At 40.0% G+C, this 24,446-nt stretch overlaps 1 protein-coding gene across 1 annotated transcript in view; it reads right to left on the bottom strand.

Annotated features, from left to right (window-relative positions):
- LOC135874675 (cadherin-10) overlaps window positions 1-7,773 on the bottom strand; it is a 111,602-nt gene extending 103,829 nt beyond the window's left edge. Inside the window, exon 1 of the mRNA XM_065399575.1 lies at window positions 7,543-7,773. Coding sequence (XP_065255647.1) covers window positions 7,543-7,773 — 231 coding nt within the window. The remainder of the gene's footprint in view (window positions 1-7,542) is intronic.
- Window positions 7,774-24,446: the final 16,673 nt, after the last annotated feature.

The following is a 24,446-nucleotide window of genomic DNA, read 5'->3' as shown; positions in this document are numbered from 1 at the left end:
ATAGTACGTAAGGGTTTTAACGTACACACTGTATCATTTAAAAGCACAAATTCTGTCTGGAAGGCCCATTTTTCCACCCCATGTTCCCTGCACAGTTGACTCCTAAATTGGGCATTTTAAATGCAAATATAGCTGGACTAGTCTGCAACTGCATAGAAAGGACTAGAGTTGTGTAAAACTTGTATATAGCAACTAGGTGTCATAAACAGATAGTTAAGGGTTAATGCCTCTTTTACCTGTAAAGGGTTAAGAAGTTCACCTAGCCTAGCTGACACCTGACCAGAGGAACCAATGGGAGGACAAGATGGTTCAAAAGGAAGGAGGGAAGTTCCCTTTGTCTGGGTCAGTTTTCACTTTGGACCGGAGTGGGAAAGCTCCAGAATTCAGCCTCGTATTAAGTAGTGAGTATTAGTGAAGGAAATAAATAGGTTTATGTTTATTTCTTTGTAACCTGTCTTGTGCAATTAGAGGAATAGTCAAATTGGGTATTTGGGTATTTTTTGTGTACGTTTTTTCCCAGGGGAACATCCTCTGTGTTTGGAATCTGTTGTCTGTGAGAGTAGCTGGTATGCTAATCTCTCCCAGAGGGTTTTCTTTTACCTTTCTTTTCTTTAATTAAAAGCCTTTTTTAATAACCTGATTGATTTTTCCTTGTTTTTAGATCCAAGGGGTTGGATCTGGATCCACCAGGAGTTGGTGGGAGAAAGGAGGGGGGACGGTTAATTTCTCCTTGTTTTAAGATCCAAGGGGTTTGGATCTGTGTTCACCAGGAAATTGGTGAAGTCTCTCAAGGCTACCCAGGGAAGGGAATTAGTGCTTGGGAGTGGTGGCAGCCAGACCAGATCTAAGCTGTTAATTTAGGGTTACCATACGTCCTCTTTTTCCCGGACATGTCCGGCTTTTCGGCACTCAAACCCCCGTCCGGGGGGAATTGCCAAAAAGCCGAACATGTCCGGGAAAATGGCTGCTCTGCTCCTCCCCTGACTCTTCGGCTCTGTTTAAGAGCCGAGCTGCCCGATCGCTATGGGCTTCAGGCAGCCCCCTTGCCTCCGGACCCCAGCCGGGCACTTCCCCTCCCGGGCTCCGGCGGCGCAGGGTCCGGAGGCATGGGGGCTGCCCGAAGCCGGTAGCGCTGGGGCAGCTTGGCTCTTAAACAGAGCCGAAGAGTCAGGGGAGGAGCAGAGCCTCCAGCCGCGGCGGCTCTGCTCCTCCCCGACTCTTCGGCTCTGTTTAAGAGCCGAGCGCTACGGGCTTTGGGCAGCCCCCATACCTCCGGACCCTGCGCCGCCGGAGCCCGGGAGGGGAAGTGCCCGGCTGGGGGCACAGGGTCCGGAGGCAAGGGGGCTGCCCGAAGCCGGTAGCGCTCGGGCAGCCCGGCTCTTAAACAGAGCCGAAGAGTCAGCGGAGGAGCAGAGCCTCCAGCCGCGGCTGCTCTGCTCCTCCCCGACTCTTCGGCTCTCTTTAAGAGCCGAGCTGCCCGAGCGCTATGGGCTTCAGGCAGCCCCCTTGCCTCCGGACCCCAACCGCCGGGCGGGCACTTCCCCGCCCGGGCTCCGGCGGCACAGCGTCCGGAGGCACGGGGGCTGCCCGAAGCCGGCTCTGCTCCTCCCCTGACTCTTCGGCTCTGTTTAAGAGCCGGGCATGGGGGCTGCCCGAAGCTGGTAGCGCTCGGGCAGCCCGGCTCTTAAACAGAGCCGGGCTGCCCGAGCGCTACCGGCTTCAGGCAGCCCCCATGCCTCCGGACCCTGCGCCGCCGGAGCCCGGGAGGGGAAGTGCCCGGCTGGGGGCGCAGGATCCGGAGGCATGGGGGCTGCCCGAAGCCCAAGCGCTACCGGCTTCACGGTTTGCTGGGCAGCCTCCAGACCCTGCGCCCCCGGCTGGGCGCTTCCCCTCCCAGGCTCCAGCTGCGCTGGGCAAGCGCTGGCCGGGGGCGCAGGGTCTGGGGGCTGCCCGGCAAACCGTGAAGCCGGTAGTGCTCCGGCAGCCCTTTCCCCGTGGCTGGGAGTGGGAGGGAGGAGGGGGCGGAGTTAGGGCGGGGAAGGGGCGGAGTTGGGGCGGGGCTGGGGGTGGGGAAATGGGCAGGGCCAGGGCCCATGGAGGGTCCTCTTTTTTTATTTAATAGATATGGTAACCCTAGTTAATTGAGCTTAGAGCTTCTCATGCAGGTCCCACACATCTGTACCCTAAAGTTCAGAGTGGGGAAGGAACCTTGACACTAGGGCTGTTAAGCGATTAAAAAAGTTAATCATGATTAATCATGTGATTAAAAATTAATGATGATTAATCACACTGATAATAACAGACTACCTTTTATTTAACTATTTTTGGATGTTTTCTACATTTTCAAATATATTTATTTCAATTACAACACAAAATACAAAGTGTACAGTGCTCACTTTATATTTATTACAAATATTTGCACAGTAAAAATAAAATAAATTGTATTTTTCAATTCACTTAATACAAGTACTGTAGTGCACTCTCTTTATCATGAAAGTTGAACTTACACATGTAGAATTATGTACAAAAAAATAACTGCATTCAAAAATAAAACAATGTAAAACTTTAGCGCCTACAAGTCCACTCAGTCCTATTTCAGCCAATCGCTCAGACAAACAAGTTTGGTTACAATTTGCAGGAGATAATGCTGCCCGCTTCTTGTTTACAATGTCACCTGAAAGTGAGAACAGGTGTTCGCATGGCACTGTTGTAGCCAGCATTGCAAGATGTTTATGTGCCAGATGCTTTAAAGATTTAAATGTCCCTTCATGCTTCAACCACCATTCCAGAGGACATGTGTCCATGCTGATGACATGTTCTGCTCAATAGTGATCCAAAGCAGAGCAGACGGATGCATGTTCATTTTCATCATCTGAGTCAGATGCCACCAGCAAAAGGTTGATTTTCTTTTTTGGTGCTTTGGGTTCTGTCGTTTCTGCATCTGAGTGTTGCTCTTTCAAGAATTCCGAAAGCATGCTCTACGCCTTGTCCCTCTCAGATTTTGGAAGGCACTTCAGATTCTTAAACCTTAGGTTGAGTGCTATATCTTTTTTTAGAAATCTCACATTGGTACCTTTCTTTGCGTTTTGTCAAATCTGTTGTGAAAGTGTTCTTAAAACAAACATGTGCTGGGTCATCATCCGAGACTGCTATAACATGAAATATATGGCAGAATGTGGGTAAAAAAGAACAGGAGACATACAATTCTCCCCCAAGGAGTTCAGTCACAAATTTAATTAATGCATTATTTTTTTAATGAGCATCATCAGCCTGGAAGCACGTCCTCTGGAATGATGGCCAAAGCATGAAGGGGCATATGAATATTTAGCATATCTAGCATGTAAATACTTGCAACACTGGCTACAAAAGTGCCATACAAGTGTGTGTTCTCACTTTCAGGCGATATTGTAAATAAGAATCAGGCAGCAGTATCTCCCGTAAATGTAAACAAACTCAGTGAAATCTAGATCTCAGTGATTGGCTGAAAAAGAAGTAGGACTGAGTGGACTTGTAGGATCTACATTTTTACATTGTGTTGTTTCTGAGTGCACTTATATCACAAAAAACCTATATTTGTAAGTTACACTTTCACGATAAAGAGATTGCACTACAGTACTTGTATGAGGTGAATTGAAAAATACTATTTCTTTTGTTTATCATGTTTACGGTGCAAATATTTGTAATAAAAAATAATAATATAAAGTGAGCACTGTACACTTTATATTCTGTGTTGTAACAGAAATCAATATATTTGAAAATGTAGAAAAACATCCAAAATGTTTAATAAATTTCAACTGGTATTCTATTGTTTAACAGTGCGATTAATCACAATTAATTTTTTTTAGTTAATTGTGTGAGTTAACTGCGATTAATCGACAGCCCTAATAGCAACACAAAACTAAGGCCAGGATTGCAAAAGATAAAAATAAAAAAATAATGAAGTTAAGGAACCTGAGCCTATTTACGGTTTCTAATGTAAGCACACAATGTACAAGCTCTTATAAGACAGTCCTACAGAATTTAATAGGAAAATATATACCTGCTATATAATTTCATACAATGGCTGGGAGAATCTATGGAAAGGATTCTCACTCTCTATTAAATTATATAAGTCTGCAAGAATAACTCTCATAAAACCCTATTGGTTTCTCCTCATTACATTTCATAGGATTGTTCCATAAGATGCTGGTTTTTGACTAAAATCAGCTGAAATTTGTTTTGTGTGTTGGGTTCCATGAGACTGAGGCTCAAAATGAAACTGTGGGGGCTCTGAGCCCAAAGTAAGGCTCCAGTTTTTCATTGGTTCCTGCACCTGTGCAGATCGCCAGTGACATCAATAGGACTCCATACAGGCACAGCTGATCCCAGTGCAGGACTGTTGTTTAAATCTCTTGAGTTTTGCACATGTATTATCATGTCAACAAAAATAACTGACCAACCTGATTCCCTTCTGTGATGAGATAACTGGTTCTGTGGATATGGGGAAAGCGGTGGATGTATATATCTTGACTTCAGCAAAGCTTTTGATACAGTCTCCCACAGTATTCTTGCCAGCAAGTTAAAAAAGTATGGATTGAATGAATGGACTATAAGGTAGATAGAAAGCTGGCTAGATTGTCGGGCTCCACGGGTAGTGATCAATGGCTCGATGTCTAGTTGGCAGCCGGTATCAAGCGGAGTGCCCCAGGGTTCGGTCCTGGGGCTGGTTTTGATCAACATCTTTATTAATGATCTGGATGATGGGATGAATTGAACCCTCAGCAAGTTCGCAGATGACACTTAGGGCTGGTCTACACTAGGGGGGAGGATCGATCCAAGATACGCAACTTCAGCTACGCGAATAGTGTAGCTGAAGTCGAAGTATCTTGGATCGAATTACCTGGGGTCCAGACGGCGCGGGATCGATGGCCGCGGCTCCCCCGTCAACTGCGCTACCGCCGCTCACTCTGGTGGAGTTCTGGAGTCGACGGGGAGCGCGTTTGGGGATCGATATATCACGTCTTAACGAGATGCGATATATCGATCCCGGATAAATTGATTGCTACCCGCCGATACGGCGGGTAGTGAAGACGTACCCTAAGCTGGGGGGAGAGGTAGATATGCTGGAGGGTAGGGATAGGGCCCAGAGTGACGTAGACAAATTGGAAGATTGGGCCAAAAGAAATCCGATGAGGTTCAACAAGGACAAGTGCAGAGTCCTGCACTTAGGAAGGAAGAATCCCATGCACCGCTACAGGCTGGGGACCAACTGGCTAGGCGGCAGTTCTGCAGAAAAGGACCTGAGGATTACAGTGGATGAGAAGCTGGATATGAGTCAGCAGTATGCTCTTGTTGCCAAGAAGGTTAACGGCATATTGGGCTGTATTAGTAAAAGCATTGCCAGCAGATCAAGGGAAATGATTATTCCTCTCTATTTGGCACAGGTGAGGCCACACCTGAAGTACTGCGCCCAGGACTGTAATGGTCCCCCCATTACAGAAGGAATGTGGACAAATTGGAGAGAGTCCAGCGGAAGGCAACAAAAATGATTAGGGGGCTGGGGCACATGACTTACGAGGAGAGGCTGAGGGAACTGGGGTTATTTAGTCTGCAGAAGAGAAGAGTGAGGGGGGATTAGATAGCAGCCGTCAACTACCTGAAGGGGGGTTCCAAAGAGGATGGAGTTAGGCTGTTCTCAGTAGTGGCAGGTGACAGAACAAGAAGCAATGGTCTCAAGTTGCCGTGGGGGAGGTCTAGGTTGGATATTAGGAAACACTATTTCACTAGGAAGCACTGCAATGAGTTACCTAGGGAGGTGGTGGAATCTCCATCCTTAGAGGTTTTTAAGGCCCGGCTTGACAAAGCCCTGGCTGGGATGATTTAGTTGGTGTTGGTCTTGCTTTGAGCAGGGGATTGGACTAGATACCTCCTGAGGTCTCTTCCAACCCTAATATTCTCTGATTCTATGATTCTAACTGAGTCTGTGTTGTGAAAGCTTGTGTATGGCTGTACAATGCTCAATTTGTCATGATTCTGCAGCACAAAAGCCCATTTTATATTGAGAGAGAGAGAGAATTGGCTTATTTGAATTAATAAAACCTATATAATCCAGCATGTTATATTGTATTACATGAGGTTATTTGAGTCATGAACCTTAATCTGATCAAGCCAACAAAACATGATGTGGATATTACCCAGGGTAATGTGGTGTAATTAAATCTTTTCAGAACAGGCATCCACTGTCACACAAATCTAAATTTTGGTTGCTTCTCAATGAATCTGTTGTTTAACAAAAGCAAAAATGTAAGGCCTCAGCTGGTGCTTTCTCAAACAATAGTTACTGATTAGTGGTACAGTCAAAGGAAGGCGAGACCCTCCATTTTAATGGACCAAATTCCGACTTCATGTAAGCTAAGAAACCAATAGCTAGGAAGAGAAATGTGAGAAACCAGTTGCTCAGAAGGGAGCTATAGTGATTGACTCCCCAAAATCCAAAGAGTCAACGGAATGTAGGACTATCTTGGTTTTGTGTTTGATTAACTATGGGAGTTCATTCAGACGAGGGTTAAGAAATAAAGAATTTAGTCAATGCATTTTTGCACCTGCCCCATGCATGGCCTCTGCACTACTCTGATTACTCTGACTTTGGGCAAGTAATTTGCATTTATAGAAGGATTCATTAGCACCTGCTTTGGATGAAAGGAGTAAAGGCAGTAAGATTTTGGTTGAGCAAGTTCTGTTTTACTTTTAGTAGCTGCCTATAATAAAATTACTTATTTGAACATTTTTTATCTCTAGAACTGCTGCCATTCTTCACTTGTAGTTATTCCATCTATTCCCTCACCATGGGGCTCTGCAATACTGGACCAAGTTCTGCACTGACAGACTCAGTACGACCATCCTGAATTAAAAAATAAATAAAAATTGGACTACATAAAGTGAAGTCAATACTGAAAGTGGCCTATTAATTTATCCTTTAATCTGGGAGTACAGAATTCTTTTCTTGGTGTCAATAGCATTAAATTCACAATTTCATTCCTCATATTTATTTTCCATCACATTTGTTAATGACATTCATCTTCTGCAGTTTATTAACACATAAGGAACACTGGAGAAGGGAGGCCATTTTGTGTTTGAAAGGATTGTGTGCCAAGACTAAAGACAGAGGATAGGAGTCCACATGCATTTGCATGAAACTGAAAAGAGTCAGAGAAAAAAATATGAAACAGAATTGTAGAAATAATTTTAAAATACTAGATTCAGAAATAGGAGAGAAAAGTAGGTAGCTGTTGGTGGTAGGAATGCTGTGAAGATCACACAATTACTTGTGAAATACACTTTAGCTTGTTTCAAACATTTGTATGTTTCTAAATAGTTTTAAGCAACTCTTTGCATTATTACTTTTAGAGATCTCCAATAGAGCAGATAAACAACTTGTATAGTGTTGCTTGGAAAACCAACCATTCAGCTAGGAGAATAAGTCTCTGTAATAACTTGAGAACAGTAGTAGGACAAATATATAAGGATGTAATGGAGAAATATCAAACCTTAATACAGACCTACCTTGCCTACATATTGATAATCAGAGCCTGTATATTCCTCCAGCAAGAAGAACTGGTTCCACATCCAGCCCCGTTTCTGGCGGTGAAGTGCTTTTCCATCACTCCCTGATACACGTGCCACAAAGCCTTTCGGTTGGTGGTCAGTTGTCCTTCTGAACAGCATTTCTGCATAGCAGGAATGTGGCAGACACATCCAGAGCAGCAGTAGCAGTAAGACTTGTTGTATTATCATAGTTCTCCACTGCTGTCTGTCCTCCAAGCCAGATGGCTGTGGGGTCAATAGTGTTGTTTTCCTGGATTACCTTTTGATGTCTTTTTAGTTGGCAGTGCAGCCAGGTGATTTCCAGTAGTTCATCTCCCTTCCACACATATTCCACCAAATCCTCAAAGTAAACATAAAAGACACAGTGTAAGTTGAAAACATTCCATTTGCCTGTGACTGACTTCATATCGTACTTGACAGTACAGCTGTAAAGCCTTACAGCAAAGAGAGCAACTGGTTATTTCCCACGTGCACCTAACTGATGGCTGATGCAGTGACTATAAAGGTTTTCTGTTAACCTTCACCAAGTGGAAGGGTTGCAAATGTAGTAGGTAGCTGCTTTCAAAACATTACATGAGAAACACAACAAAAGTGCATTGAGCTGATTAACTTTTTTTCTTAACTTTTCAGTTTAAGAACTTTGAGGATTTTTTTTTTCCATGTAGACTAGGGGATTTAATACTAATAGCACTTACATATTAAATACTGCAGCCTTTACTTCAAATGTTTTCCACCTGATTTGATTTACAAGTAATCCAGTGTTTTATTAATCTTGTTATCCAGAGGCCTGAAAAGACTAATGCAAAGCAATTTTAGAAACCACAGAAATGGTGAAACACTAGTTCCCCAAGGCACTTTAAATGGCAAAAGGGAACATCATATGCATCAGAAGAAATGCAACATGACAAGAAGCAAACTTTTTAATATAAAAAGTTCTTAGGATGTAGTACTTACAGTCTGAACTGAGGTAGCATGCAAACAACTTTAAATGCAGGGGGGAAAATGTTGAAATAACTAAGGCCTGATCTGATTTGATGTTAAGTTATAGTGAACTCAGGATTTTTTGGCTTACAATATACTTAAATTTGACACTCAATACGCAACTATTACTACAGAGAGAAAAAAAAGTAAATCCATTTCCAAACTTGTTTTTTTAGGTTTGTGTAGCATTTTATGTTTTTTTCCTGACACAGTAAGGAAGCATTTAGCACCACGGTGAAACAATAGGCAGATTCCATCAATATCTTATGTTGACATCAAACAGAAATAAACTTGTTTCCAATCTTGTGCCTATGCTCCTTCTCAGCATATCACTCTTCACGACTGTTGACACCATTAGCTGATTTCCACTTTAAAAGATTTCAATTTGGAAATTACCAAACGCTTAAGAGCAAATGTCTGCATGGCTCATTTAGATTTGTTTCAGCAGGAAATCATGTAAAATACAATTAAAAAAAAAAGAATATTAACACTTAAATGTTTTTGTTAGAATCACATTCCATCTTTAATTTCATTCCAAAGCACCACTGTAACTTGACCAAAGCTATTTTGAAATATATTAGGTATAAATGAAAGATATATAATTATGTATCATAATGGTACATTATGGACTTTAAGTATACACAATTATTATTACAGATTATTCTAATATGCATAAATATAGCAGACAAAAATTATTAGCTATAAATAAGATAACTCTCTCTATATGCATATAAATATATAAAACAGTGGGGAACTAATGTTTCATCATTTCTGTGGTTTCTAAAACTGCTTTGCATTAGCCTTTCAGACCACTGGCTAACAAGATTAAAACATTGGATTACTTGTAAACCCACTTTGTGCACCCTATTCTTTCAGTTCCTCTTTGCCAAGCCTCCATTACCACCTTCTTCAACTCCAACCTAAAAATATTCATTTTAGCTGTAACTCCCATAAGTACCTTAAGTACCATGCCCAACAGAACTCAGATATACACATGACTAAAATGAGTAACTACATACAATTATTACTGTAACACTTGCCTTCCCTTCTCATTCTCCACATTTATGTTTCCCACCCTCACTTATTGTGTCATGTCTAATTTTTAGCACCCAAATTTGGCAGAAGTCTGAACAGAAGTCACTTGGATTGTGTATGAACACAAAGGACGTGACTTTACCATTAAATCAGTGGGAACAAGATTGGGCTGTTTGATTGACATTCCTCAACAATCTTTTCTTTTACTTATTCGGTAAAGGGGCTAGCACATTTCTGAACACTAATAGTGCACTCCTGGGGAATAATAATAATAATCTTTCCACAGTATTTTGTCTTAAATGAAATAAGAACAGCTTTGCATAGGCTACATAATGCTGTCTGCACCCAGAACAGAAGTGTAGAACTTCTTAATTCCTTACTGGTTAATTTGTGAGAGAGAAATGTTGGCATCATATTTCAGCATCTTTTTTTTTTTTTTTTTCCAGACCCCACTGACCCCTGCTAAGGGGGAAATGGTGTCTGTTGCTAGGCAGCGAGAGTATATGAATGTTCCTATGGCTTTTTCTTCTCAATAGGATATATTTTCTCTACATTTTCTTACTGATTTTTTTTCTCTTAAATCTGCAAAGGGAGTATATAGAGCCAATACTTGCAGCTCCTCAGTATATACATATACAGTATTCTTCCATATGCAACAAAAAACCCTGAAATGATACAGAAACTTGGTGGGTTTTCCTTTACTTCCCTGATTTGGACACAACATTGTTTAGCATACCTTAGAACAATGCTTTCGGCTACATTGATCACTGACAGAAATCTATTGACTTCAGTGGCTTTACACCATGGATGAATACAGCCCTAAGCATTTCAGATTCTTCCAAGTAACGCTGTGTAAAATTTTCATAATATTTTCCTTGGCTTGGGGTTTTGTTACTGACCAGGTTATTTCAAATTCACCAATCCAAGAAGTTTCTAGTGAGGCTAGGCTGGTTCATGGTTTGGGGTGGAAAGCATGTGAAACTTGGCAATTTCACATGGTTTCGAAACATAAGACCAGATGGAATTCAGAAGCTAACTTTTGATTTGCGAGTTTGGGTTTACTCAGAGCTGAGGGACTGGCAAACATCACAAAGTATTTGTGCTGTGAGGAAGGACTTGAAGGGTGTCATCCACAAACATGTTCATGGTAATTTGCAGGAATGTAAAAGTGTTTGTCATCATAAATGTCAAACAATGCACCTCATTGCTTGCCCTCGTGCTCTGCTCTGGGTTCTAAAAAAAAGTCACTGTACTAATCGTTTTCTTCAGTTTGCAAAAGTCTGATGATGAGTCTCTTACCGTAGTGAGTTTCAAATATTTTATTGTTTTACATATTATTTATTTTTAAAGTCATTCATAAAATATGAGCATCTCCCAGCACAATGTATTACTGTGAGACATTGCTTTACTGTGAGACATTGCTTTTCTGGTATGTGTCTGCTTCTACCAGGATGCACAAATTAAAGTTTGCTTTTGACTTTAATGAAAGCAAGATCAGGACCCAGGATTATTCCATTGTAATGATATATTGCCAGACCAACACATCCTTACTTTGTATGAGAAAGGAGTATTTATGTGAGCAAAGGTTGGAAGGATCAGGCTCAATCATAAGTGTATTACATGGGGTAGGTACCTTGTGTTTACTTGTTGCTGAATAGCACTATCACAATTCTGTGTTGCCCATATACCCATACCTATATTTTTTTATTGAGAGACAGAGAGAGAGAGAGAGACAGAGAGACTAAATCTTGCTCTTAGCTGATGTTTCTTGAAGTCAGAGGGAGTTGCATATGTACATCTAAGCAATGAACTTGGCCCTTAAACCTGTTACTATTTTCCCCAAACATGGAAAGTTATTGGATTACTTGTGTAAAGGAGATACAGTATCTTCTTTCTCTTGCTTCCCCCCCCCCCCCATATGTATGTATATTCCACTGTTCACACATCACTATTTGATGTAGAAGTGTTGTTAAATTCCTCCTGGGAAATAATGCTTCAGTGTTAGGGATTGTTATTGAATTTCCTTCTTGTTAAATTAGGTCAGTGGAATGAAAGCTCTGATGGAATTTGTTAAAGTTACAAAACTAGCTAATGTACATGAACTTGGCAGGCTAGGCTGCTTAATGGATGTATACAGTAGGGTTCTCCCCCTTAGACTTCTCTTTGAGTTCATCCTGCTGTTTTAAGTGTAATATTAAGTTTGATGGTCACCTACTTGAATGAAATAAAATGTACCTTAAAAAACAACAACAAAACCCTTCTGCCTAATATACTGCAACTAGTAGTGGCAATGTCACTAAATAAAGGGCACTGGGGGTAATGGTATTTTTGGTTTAGAGTTAGATGAGAAGATACAAATGACACTGAGGCATCCCCAGCTCGGTACTAAATACTGCAAGTCAGCTGAGATTCTTCATTACCTTATTAGAGCTGATCTAATCACTGGAGAAACCTGAAACTGTTACCAGCTTCTAACTGTTTTCACTTTATTAGTGCCACTGGAAATTTCTGGGAAACATACCCAAATTCTGATGGAATAGTGTCTCCAAAAAGTTATGTGCAATTCCGCAGAATTTCAAAAGTTAAAAAAAACACACACACACACAAAAACATTAATTCAGAATGCATATGGAAATACTGATGATTTCACCCAACTTTTCCCCTAAGATCTCTCCCTTCTTCCAGCATCCTATGGCCAGGACCATGCCTTTAAAACACTATTGAATATTTGTTACAACATACATTCCGCTATTTACAATTTTAAAACCTGAAACCTTATTCCTGTAAAACATTATTTCAAATTAAACCAAACCCACTGAGAAAATGGACTGTGCCTGATTCTGCTCTGATTGACACCAATTTAGCTTCACTTACAGTACTTCAAAAGAATTACCCCCTATGTTTTCTGGTGAGAACGCAGAATCAAGCTAGTTAGCTTGATATATTCTCGCTAATATGCCTACATTACAGTCTATGTTGATATAACTTATGTCGTTCAGCAGTGTGAATAAACCACCTTCCTGAGTGACATAAGTTATACCGACATAAGCGCTCGTGTGCACGGCGCTATGTCGGCAAGAGAGGCAAAAAAGTTCATATAAAATGGGAACTGATTTGGATTCTCTGCCCCAAATTTGATCTTGAGCAAACTTGAACTGAATTTTAAGTTTGAAACATTTCAGAAATCTACTTTAAAATTATTTTACCACTCTAGTGTGCCTCTGCATTCCTGCTTTGAATCAGAACTAGAAGCAGATGTGCCAAAATACAATGTGAAAGGCTATTTGCATCATTACAGGCCTGATCAGAAGCATGAAATCCCACAATCAGGACTTTTCTCACAAAATTTCCAGTCCAATTTGCAGATTTCAAGGCATTCACAAGTAGGTTTGGATTATGTTAGTGTCCAGATTCTGAATGCTTTTCCAAATCATAAAGAACCTTTGAATCTTTCAAGAGATGCCCATCACGAAGTAACATTGCTCCCTGGTTTCAATATGTTTGAAATGCCACAAGAGAAGCCTCTTGCACAGTAATTCACTGCTCATGCTTAACATTTCAACCCAAACAAGAAGGTACAGAGATTAATGCAGAATGTTTTGAAAGTTGGCTTTTTGCATTCAAATAGATCAGAGTAAAATTAAGTTGGAGGTGAGTTTTAGCTTCCTGAAAGTGAAGTGACATATGACACTGACAAGATGTTGAGCAACAATAATCCACATACAGCTTCAATAATGTCCCTCAGTCCTGTACCACAACATTGTGAATATTCCAAAGGAAGGTATTTTTCTGATCAGAGAATGCTTTTAACGAATTAAGATAAACTGTGTGGGAGTTTCTATGATGAGAAAGTTTCCATTCTGTTAGGGCTTATAATGGAACAGATTCTGCTCTCATACCGGTTTTCCTCTGGTGTAATTCCACTGACTTCAGTGGAGTCACCAGTAATTTAATTGGTGGAAGTGAATTCTAAACTCTTGAGTCTACTCAGCTAGCCTTTAGCAGAGTGGGCATGGCAGCGTAACTGGATATATAAATGCTTGATCTCTCCATCAGCCTCAGAAAATCCTACATTCATAGGAACTTGGGGGATTTCAACCTCTTTTGCCACATCTTTAATATAAAGAAGAAAAAAATGAAGACTGGAAAAAGAAAAATTCTTCTGATATGCTAGACCACAGCATGGTGAGTGGCAGCTTGTGTAACAGATTCTGAGCACATACAAGTGGCTTTTCCAAAACACAACTAAATAAATACTCAGAGTATAACTTTCTCCTCATTAAAAGAAAAAAAAGAAAGAAAGATGTCCTTTCAACACAGCTTCAGTTTCCATAATTGAAAAATAAAAATAAAGTTGTTTCAAATGACCAATTCTTAGAGGATTTTAATTTTATCATTCACCTTATTATGCATTAAAGGTCATTTTACTTTGATGCATATAATTGTGAAGATGCCCCCAAACATGTTCACAAATTGACTGCCTAGATCTGAATCAAGGGATTAATTGATAAAGTGACAATAAGATGGTCATTTTGCTACCTGAAGCTTACCAGCTCTACATTGTACGCTGCACTGGACTATTTCATAATCGTTAGTTTATAATATGTATTTGTAAAAGAGACATCTATATCTCTGAATCATCTTCAGTTCTAGTTCCTAATTGGATAAAGGTGACTAAAGTCTGCATGGTTAGCTGCTCAACTGGACACAGTCAAACTGAACGGTTCAGAAAAACTGCTTCTAATTAGGGATGGTGAACTCATTTCCCCCTATTTCAAAGCTGCATGATGCAATATGAATGTTCCTTTCAAGCCCAAACATTATTTTATCCATGTCCCAGTTAGGAGAAAGAAACTGAAAAATAGAACAGAGAAAAAAAATTCTAAGGAGGAAAAAATGCCGAGCAGTATTATTACCTTTGTCAAGAAAGTGTAATATTGTTGTTGAGTGTTAGGTGGAACTGTACTGAAATCCTACTATTTTTTTTAGCAGTGATTCATAGTTAAGAATAAGTATGTTTGTGTTTTATACAACAAAACATTCTAAATTTTCACACCTTTAGAAAAACCCAAACACATTATGTCTTAAAAATAACAATCAGGTATCTAGCGTGTCCTTCACTATCATAACCCATCAATACTCACTATCACCTCCCCCTCCCCGCCCCCCCCCCCCCCCGCATACACACACAGCTGTAACTCTTTCTTTTCAAATTTGCAAAAAATATGTTACACTCATAACCAAACCACACACACAAATTGGTAGGTGAATAAAGGAAATGAAAAGGAATTGAGATTTTATAATCATCCAGTCCCTTTCACCCCCTCTCTATGATCCACCCTGGATCCCTAAAACACTCCAGACCATACCTTGTTCCCCATTTCCTACCACCATTTCCATAAAGCCTGTCACTTTATGTGCACCTCTGTACTCTGTACCTTTTGTGCCATCCCCTCTCAACCTTACATGATTCCTCCTTAGCATCTCAATACATTCCACCCCTTCTATGTGCACTATCTGTACCTTCTGAAGTTCTTTGCTAACAAGTTATTCCTCCTTCCACACCCACCTTCTGTTCTCTATCTCCTGACTCATTCAAAGTTCCCCCTACTATATGATCTTGAAAACATGATTTCCCACCAGTGTCCTCCTGCCTCCTCTCATTTTGACACAGGGGAGTTTAGCTCCATCCTGCTTCTCCATGGTATGTCCCCATGCACCTCCTCCTAAACTATTTTCTACTGTATTTATCTCCCACACCCACCCACCTCACCTACCTTAATCTATTCCTTTTCTCCTCAGAATCAGTCTAGCAGCTGCTTCAGCCTGAAACCTGAAGGCAGGAAATTGCTTTGTTTATATTTTGCCTCACCCCATCCACAAATAAAGTACTTTCTCTTTAATGTCAACCAAAGAAAACAAACGTGGCGTCTGTAGGCCAATTCACCATAGAAAAAAGAAGACTCCAAAAAATAATACATGTTTTAAAAAGAATAGGCAAATATTCAAAAATACCATAACATTAAAATGGCATTTCTGATTTTTAGCAAACATCCCATAAAACAAACAAACAAAAACTCTACTCTGAAAAGAGGTGGCATGCAAAAAGTCAGGAATATTGACTTTTTCTTTGGATAAACTAGGGGAAGATAAAAACTTTGAGTTTATATTAGGAGGTTATAGCTTTAAGTTGACTACAGAGCACTCAGTGATACTTCAAACACACATAAAAATGCACAGACACACACACTACATGTAGGTCACCAATATAGTGTGTCTGGACTAGAAGGGGACTCAAGGTCCCTCCCATTCCTAGGATTCTATGAGTCTATGTGCAACAGCTGTTGAGTGATTATGAATTCATTTGTGTTTTACCAGTTGAATTTCACTTGAGAGAACCTTGGATTTAGATTAGAAGAAAAAATATTAGCGAACTAGGTATAATTTGTGCATCCCCAAGACAGCACAATTGGTTTGCCAAAACTTCAACCTCTATGGGATACATGAATAGTACATGAGATTTCAATAAAGGAAGTATGCAAATAATTACAGTGAAATATCCAGGCAAGTGGATCTATTGGGATCACTGTAATGCTATAATTTAGAAACATGTACCAGAGAAATAAGTGCACATTATCTTGGTAACAATACATTTACTTTTTCCTTATTCTGTTCCAGTCCATCTTTGATATTCTTTGACTTTTCTGGGAATGGAAAGATAATAAAATTCTATTGGGGATGTTGTCAGGAACTTAGATGGAGAGGTACAGCAAGACTTGCAGTGCTGGAGGCTTAACATTCACCCTGTCCTGCAGGTGATTTCCTGGCCATAAGCATGAATTGTAGTGAATGACACTGAGCATTTATGAACAAGGCATTCTTTTCCTTCAGGGCAGATGGAATTTTCAGGCTCCAGGTCTGTACTTTCTAGTGCTTTCTCCCTGCTACTCATCTATCAACCACATCAGAGAAATAGAATAAGCACAGAAGCATGCCAAACATCTAAAAACGAACCATAATCCAATCAGGAGTTTATATCTGCAGTTCAGGCTGAAACCTTACAGTTTCAGAGAGCAGAGTCAGTTCACTAAAGCATGAAGAATTGGAGCACTGAGAGACTGTGCCTGCTTAGAAGACTGTGTAATTTAATAAAGTGTTCATTGGTGTCTACATACTGGCTCCTCAAACTTGTGTTAGTGCCTGCAGCATGAAGACTCCCATTCCTGCTAATCAGATGAGGGTAGAGGAAATAAATTCTCCTGTGAAGACAGACAGGCAAATGAAAGGCTCACAGTTTGAAACCTTACTTTAAGAGGGTAAAATGGGGATGACATCACTTCTAGAAAATTTCTTAAAAGGATATATTTGTGTCCTTACAATTATTTATTAGCATGACAGTTATTGAATGTCAGAGTACATGCACACTTCGTATAGTATGCATTGTTATTCATGTTACCACAGGTCCTTCATTTGATTATTCAGCTAAACCAACATTAGACCCTTGGTATATTTACAATCTAATCAGTGGTTTGCCAACAAGCTTTTTTAACTAATTTGAAGCTTTAGCTTGTATTCCAGTTCCTTTTGGTTTATTCTTTAAATAGTATCACTTTCCTATGGCTGTACAATTTGTTCTTGTATTTGTTGTATAATTCTCAACGTACCCTTTTACCTGGCAAATTAAGAGCTCATCTTTACGGTGCTGTTGAAATGTATTTGGAATTCTTACAATTCTGCAGTGAAGTGCTGACAATCACATTATATTCTTGGCTTTCTTTGCCTCATACCTTTTACTGCAGAAGCTACTTCTACACACTAGTAAAATTCTGCTAAATGAGTCAGCCTTGTGGAATCTGTTCTGTAACATTTTTAAGAGTTAACCCAAAAAAGAAATCATAGTTCAGAATGGATCATATACTCAGTCATTTGTGCCTTAAATATTATATCCGCTATGGTATATTACATTCAGAAAAACCTATTAAAAGACCATTAAAATAGCAATGTCAATCACTCAAGTTATAAAACATAAAAATTAAGCTTGTTCATGAAACCTTAATTCATCACTCTCATGTGTACATATTATAATGATATGATGTCATGTTATTTCCCCCCAGGATGCCTGCCTCAGTCAGTGTACAACAGGTGCAATCTGCATCTATTTGTAGTCATTTTCAGCACCAGCTTCCATCAGAATGTCATGTGGGGCAGTTGTGGTTGTGAAAAATTACACACTAACTGTAATGTTTCTGAGACATTAGAAATACTAGTTAGAGCATTTGACCAGCTCCTCTCTCTATCCCAAGTCTGCAGTCATACAGCAGTCAAAATGTCAAGGTGGCAGTGCATGTTTTCTGCATGTACCCTGATTTGTACAATACCTCAGTTTAACTGAGAGGGAGTTCCTCAAGAATGATGACTGTGTGCATGATGTTTATCATTGACTAAAAACTGTGACTGCTGTACTCAGTGAGAGTTCTCTTCAGACATGGTAGAATTCCCCACTATAACTGCTCTAAAAGTTTTGTTTCATCCTGATCCCAGAAGCTAGACTTCACCTAGTCTCTGCTAAGCGGCTTCTACCATCTCTATATATCTTAGCTATATGGCCCCCAATATCACAGTAATAATATAGTGTCTGAGAACCTATTAATCTTTAATGTGTTTATCTTCTCTTCCACACCTCATCCCTGTGAGCATGGAAGTACTGTCATCCTTAAAACAGATGGGGGAACTGAGACAAAAGAGGCTGTAATTTCCCCAAAGTCACACAGGAATTCTGTGGTAGAGCAGTGAATTCAACTCTAATTTCCCAAGTGCCTGGTTACTGGCCTACCCACAGTATCTTCCTTCATCTAGTCTCTGCTAGAATCTAGCCACAGTTTGAAAATGCCACAAAGTTGGTGAGCTGTGATTAAATTTGTGTCAGCCAAGTGATACCACTCAACTGCCTAGGAAAAGCCTGACTTTGTGGTTCAGGTGCCAAGAATTCTATTATCTTTCTCTATAAACAGGCAAGTAATAAGGTAGCACATCACATGCAGCATGCAACAAACACTGCAGAGTAACCAACAAATCAGTGACATAGAAAGAATTTCACTACATTCTGTCTACCTTCCTCAGTCTGTGATCTGATACAGTGGCTGGATACATCAAAGTCAGATTCTAAATCACACAGTAGTTGCAATTAAGGCTGCCAGTTTAAAAAAGCACCACGGGGAGGTAAACCATGTCAAAACAGTGGTGCACCTGGGTAGTTATGAGACAAAACATATGGAGTTATTAATAATTACTCTTTACATTCACACATAGGCCAGGATTCTTGGCATGACTTAGGCCTAAGCCTTTACAACATGTAAAATAGAAGATACCGTTTGCATTGCATACAGTTTGAGTAACTACAACAGCTAACTAGTTATGCTTATCCACAAATTCTTACTAACTTGTGAAGTAATTTTCCTTTCACTTGTTTCATGTTTTATGCTTATAAATTTATAGTAGAGATATAATAGATCCAACTATACTGTTTGATACAGTATCATAAGGTATAGTGTTACTAAATAAAGAAATGCAAAAGATGTCCATTAAGATATATAAAATATATAAGGAAATCAAAGCTATTTAAGGGCATTCTATAACAGATTTCTTCAATGTCTGAGTAAGTTTGGTTGCCTAGGCAAGCTGACCACAAACAACCTGAACAAAGTATTGCTAATAGTTCATACCATGCTGTTTATTTTAAATAGAAATGTGATCAATAAGAGTTTATGTACAGACGCTCCCCAACTTACGCAAGCGTTCCGTTCCAGAACGCCTTGCGTAACTCGAATTTTGCGTAAGTCAGAAACGTATACCCGACAATTACGCAAAAAAACAAAAACAAAAAAACACTCTTATTTCTAGCTTACGGAACTTTTTCCGTAAGTGCAGATTTGTGTAAGTTGGGTTTGCGTAACCCGGGGAGTGTCTGTATATATATATATATATATATATATATATACAGACACTCCCCAGGTTATATATATAAAAAACAAAGGTAACTGCTGACACATCCTGGGCATCTTCTATTTCGACCACATCACTAATGAAGAAGTCCTCAATATCATCACACAATGCGCTGGGTCATATGAAGACCTCCTGATGACCGTGAAGAAGCGCAACCTGAAGTGGTATGTCCATGTAGCAAGATCATCTGGCCTATCCAAGATCATCCTCCAAGGGACAGTACAGGGGAAGAGAAGAAGAGGTAGACAGAAGAGATGGATTGACAACATAAAAGAGTGGACAGGAATGGTCTTCGCGGAGATTCAAGCACTGACACACAATCATCATGGGGTGAAGACAATTGGTTGATTGCTCATCAGTGATGGTGCCCCAACGACCAATGTGGTTATGGGACTGATGATGATGATGATAACAAAGGTATATATAGAAGGTATTTACTTTGTATTAAAGAAGCTGAAACAGTCAAATAGTGTGTTGCAATGTGAAGTGTAACTCTTTAAAGTGAACCATCCAAAATGTTTTAAGGCCTAAATGATCATAAAGCCTGATTAACTGTGACTGGCAGTTGCATGGATTATTTTGCATATGAAATGATACTATTAACCTTATCATTGAGGTATAGGTGATAATCAAGTACTAGTAAGGAGGTGTATAGAGCTACTTTGTCTTATTTCAGTAATTATACTCTATTGGAATATAGATGGAACAAATAAAGAATCAAGTGACTGTATACTGCTGTATGATGAACTACAAAATGAGGACAGAAGCATTATGAAATGTGAAGAGACTTCATGTAAAGTCTCTGTTCTAACTTCAAAATGGACATTTCTGTAGACAGCTAAGAGTAGTGGTGAAAAGAGCTTGGAGTCACGCAAAATTGGCCACAGGACCATATTGCAAAAGGTCATGTGGAAAGTAACTTGGGAAGTAGGTTACACACTGGAGCTAAGCTAGCAGATATTCAACGTCTGGCACAATGTATCATCTACAAACTGAGATGCCGCAAGATTTTTTTCACAAAGATAGTAGAAGACCTATAAAGTTATTTGTTTTTTCACCAAATGATAAGGAATACCCAACTTTTATCCTGGTTGGACATTTCAAATCTTCACCAGAAGTGCATGAGTCCCTTTTTGATTCAACCACATCAGCTCTGGTAAGAAGAGGAACTGGGCTGTGCCACCCAACTGAAAACATATAGTGACCTGTAATTTTCAACACATTGCTTCCTGAAGCCTAAACACCTGGACGAGAGACTGAGCGTGGGACTGTCATCAGCTTGCTAGCGAGAGCATCCTCTGTTTGTCAACAACCAAAGTCTTGCTATGACATGCAATCTATTAACTCATTTTTTAAAAAATTCCATCTAGGGAAACTTCTATGAAATACAGACAAAAACCACTACCTTGAGTGAATCAATTCTTTATCTCAAGAAATCAGCGATTGCAACTGTGAAACTCACTTAGAAAACCCACCTTCATGTCAGTTCCAACTGATAAAAAATACTTTCATTGTTTACCCTAGTTTTGACTTGGTTATGAACTAGGCATGCTTCTTAGAAAGTACATACCTGAATAAAAAACTTCTGAGTGACTAAAATGTATGATCATGTGTATTCCACTAACACGTTTAATCATAGTTACCTAGAAGTTATAAGTAGACATCTTTGAGGCTAGAGAAACTCACTACACTAATTAAGCCTACTACTCTTTGTAATAGAAAACTATGCTCCCCTACAGCAAAAGTTCACTGCAAGATACCCTAAACCCTGAGCACTTCAAAGATTTCATCTTAAAAATCACATGGATTTTGTGATCAAGAGAATTTCTGGAGTCTGAGAGAAAAAGAGGAAAAATCTTTGAATTGGCTTGTAAGCTAAAGATTTTACCAAGGAACCTTTGGATAAAGAGCTTACAGTACTGGAGAAACTCTGGAGAAATTAGAATAATGTCAAAATTATTACCTGCATATTTTGTTTTTCATTTGATGTGTGATAGTCTTACATGTATAAGTGGCAAAGCTTGGCTATGAATATAACATCAGCAAGGTCATTTTGCTGAATTGACATTTTTCAATAATTAAATAACTTGTCTAAATGTATAAATTCTCCTTTAGTTGAACTAACACAAGCAGTCCTGTAATTCCACTGACATAGAAATCTGACTGGAAGTAAATAAAGATCTATATTTACAGCTCCATATTGCCATGTTGGCACGAAAGTCACCTGACCATACTAGTATAAAACCAGAATAAAAATTTGTGATAAGATTGTGATAAGACTTTAAATTAATTCAAACTGATTTCTTATATCTTGAAAATTATAAGATCGCATCTTGAGTTTTATTTTTGATATTGTGAACACTAACATCTTGATTTTGCTTTCTGAAAATTTCTCATTGCTTTCAAAAGTGTTTTGGTTAATAAAACTCAAAATCATAATAATTCTCCAGTCTGTACTTTACACAAGGAACACAGAGCAAAAGAACAGTGAGAAACCTAGTAGAAATAATTCACTAATTAAATTACTTAACCATTGTGAGTTTCATAACCTATCTGGTAGAATGACCCTTGGGGCAGTTTGCAGAGTTTTGGATTCTTGTGTGGTGTGCTGGAGCAGAATGATTCTGCGCAAGACAGAGCCCTTCAGAGGGTAGAAAGTTATCTTTAAGATAAGTCTGTTGTGTCTGCCTAACTGGAGTCACTGTTTAATGGGCAGCACAACAGTGAGTGGTGGACAGAGCTTCACCTTTATTTGTGGCTCTAAGCTGTTTGCCATCTAGCACTATACTGCGTGGGGGTATCAAACACAACAGGAGCTTTGGGGTAGGTCTACACAGCCCATGGCAGCAAGCCTCCCAGCCGGGGTCAATAGACTCGGGCTCATGCTACCATGCTACAAATAGCAGTGTAGGCAGTGCTTTGAAGTTGTGACTCAGGCTGCAGGTCAGGCTGTGAAGCCTAGGGAAGGGGATGGCCGTCTTGAAACATCTAGGACCTGATTTTCTTAAGTGTTGAGCATAAGTGATTTCTATTTACTTCAACGGGAATCCTGGGTGCTCAATATCTCTGAAATTCAGAGCTTGTGTATATCTGTGTGTCTGAGTTTTGGCACCCAAAAATTGAGGCATCTTAAATTTTTTGACATGCACATTTTGGCCATATGCAGAATTCTCTCTTTTATTTCATTTCAGTGACTTGAAGCGTAGCACCAAAGCAAACTGTTTTCCCAACATAGTGTATTATGAGAACACCCCACTGGCAGAATATTTCTTTTCTTGTGATGCCACTATTTAAGGGTCCTTCGCTTGCTTTGCCAGAACTATGTGGGGTATTGTCTGCACAGTATGCAAACACATTTCTCTGGAATAAAATGCAGCTCCTTTTCTTTCTTACCATTTTGTAGGCAACAGATTTTGAGGCCTCACTGTCATTTGCAGATAATCCAAGAAGTTTCACATACAATTTCTGTATTGGAGATATGTCAGACAATAAAAGTATTTTTTGTACTCTTACTGGAAGCATCTGGTACATTAGAAAATGGATGGCAGAACTGCGAGTTATAGGTTAGGATTTCCTTGGAGACAGAAGTTACCATTTATTTTCTTGTTGCTGCTTTTATTTGGCCACAGCTGTAACTGGCAACCATGTTTTCAATTAAGGAACACAGTGAATTTGCTGGCAATATTCCATAGCTGGTGCTGAACTGAATGTTACTTAAAGCTAGCTTCTGCGGAGGCTTGTTCGGCCTTTTTATCTTTCTGACAACAACAAAAGGAGGAGGAGCTTTCTCTTGTATTTTATTTGTTCTCCATTATTTTTCATTCAATGCTGATATTTTCCTACCTTTGTAATATACATTATTGACACTATCATGACCCTAGAGCAGTGCTTCTCAAAGTCAGGCCGCCGCTTGTTCAGGGAAAGCCCCTGGCGGTCCGGGCCGGTTTGTTTACCGGCCACATCTGCAGGTTCGGCCGATCGCGGCTCCCACTGGCTGGGTTCGCTGCTCCAGGCCAATGGGGGCGGCGGGAAATGGCGCGGGCCGACGGATGTGCTGGCCGCCCTTCCCGCCGCCCCCATTGGCCTGGAGCGGCGAATCGCGGCCAATGGGAACTGCAATCGGACGAACCTGCGGACGCGGCAGATAAACAAACTGGCCCGGACTGCCAGGGGCTTCCCTGAACAAGTGGCGGACCAGCTTTGAGAAGCACTGCCCTAGAGGATACTACATTACACATTATCCATTTTACTGAATAACCATCCTTGTGGCTGCAAAGCTGTGAAAGAAATGTATCCAGTCAGCTTTTAATTTTATCAGTCTTTTAGCCTTCTATCAAGGAGGGCTTATTCAATAACTGTTTATTACTGTCTTAAGAGCAGTGGCACTGTTTTCCTGATTCCAAGTACCTTTCACCAACTCTAAGATGATCACATACTTTTAGGCTAAATGTTTTACTTTGGCAGTCCCACAAATAACTCATAAAAAGGGATCAGGCTAATTTAATTTCACAATGTATCTTCTTCTTCAATGCTTAGCCGAACGGTCGACTATGGTGATCATTCGCCATTTAGTCCATTCATGTATGGATGCAAGGGCTTCTCAGGCCAAGAGTCCAACATCGGAACAGACTTGATGAACCCAGTCAATAGAGGGTCTGCCTCTGGGCCCCTGCCACACTTCGGTTGGTGGGAATTTTATTCCAGATAAAATTCCACCTTCAGGGAGTGCTGTGTAAGTATGTTAGGTTAAGGTACTTATAATAAAAATGTTACCACCAGAAATTTTGAAATTCTTTTACTGTTTTGCAGTTATAAGTTTCATAGCATTCCTTATTTTTATGTTA

Source organism: Emys orbicularis, chromosome 2 (assembly GCF_028017835.1).
Source record: "Emys orbicularis isolate rEmyOrb1 chromosome 2, rEmyOrb1.hap1, whole genome shotgun sequence".
NCBI lineage: Eukaryota > Metazoa > Chordata > Testudines > Emydidae > Emys > Emys orbicularis.
Note: the sequence above shows the minus strand (reverse complement) of the source record. Positions and strands in the feature narration are given on the sequence as shown.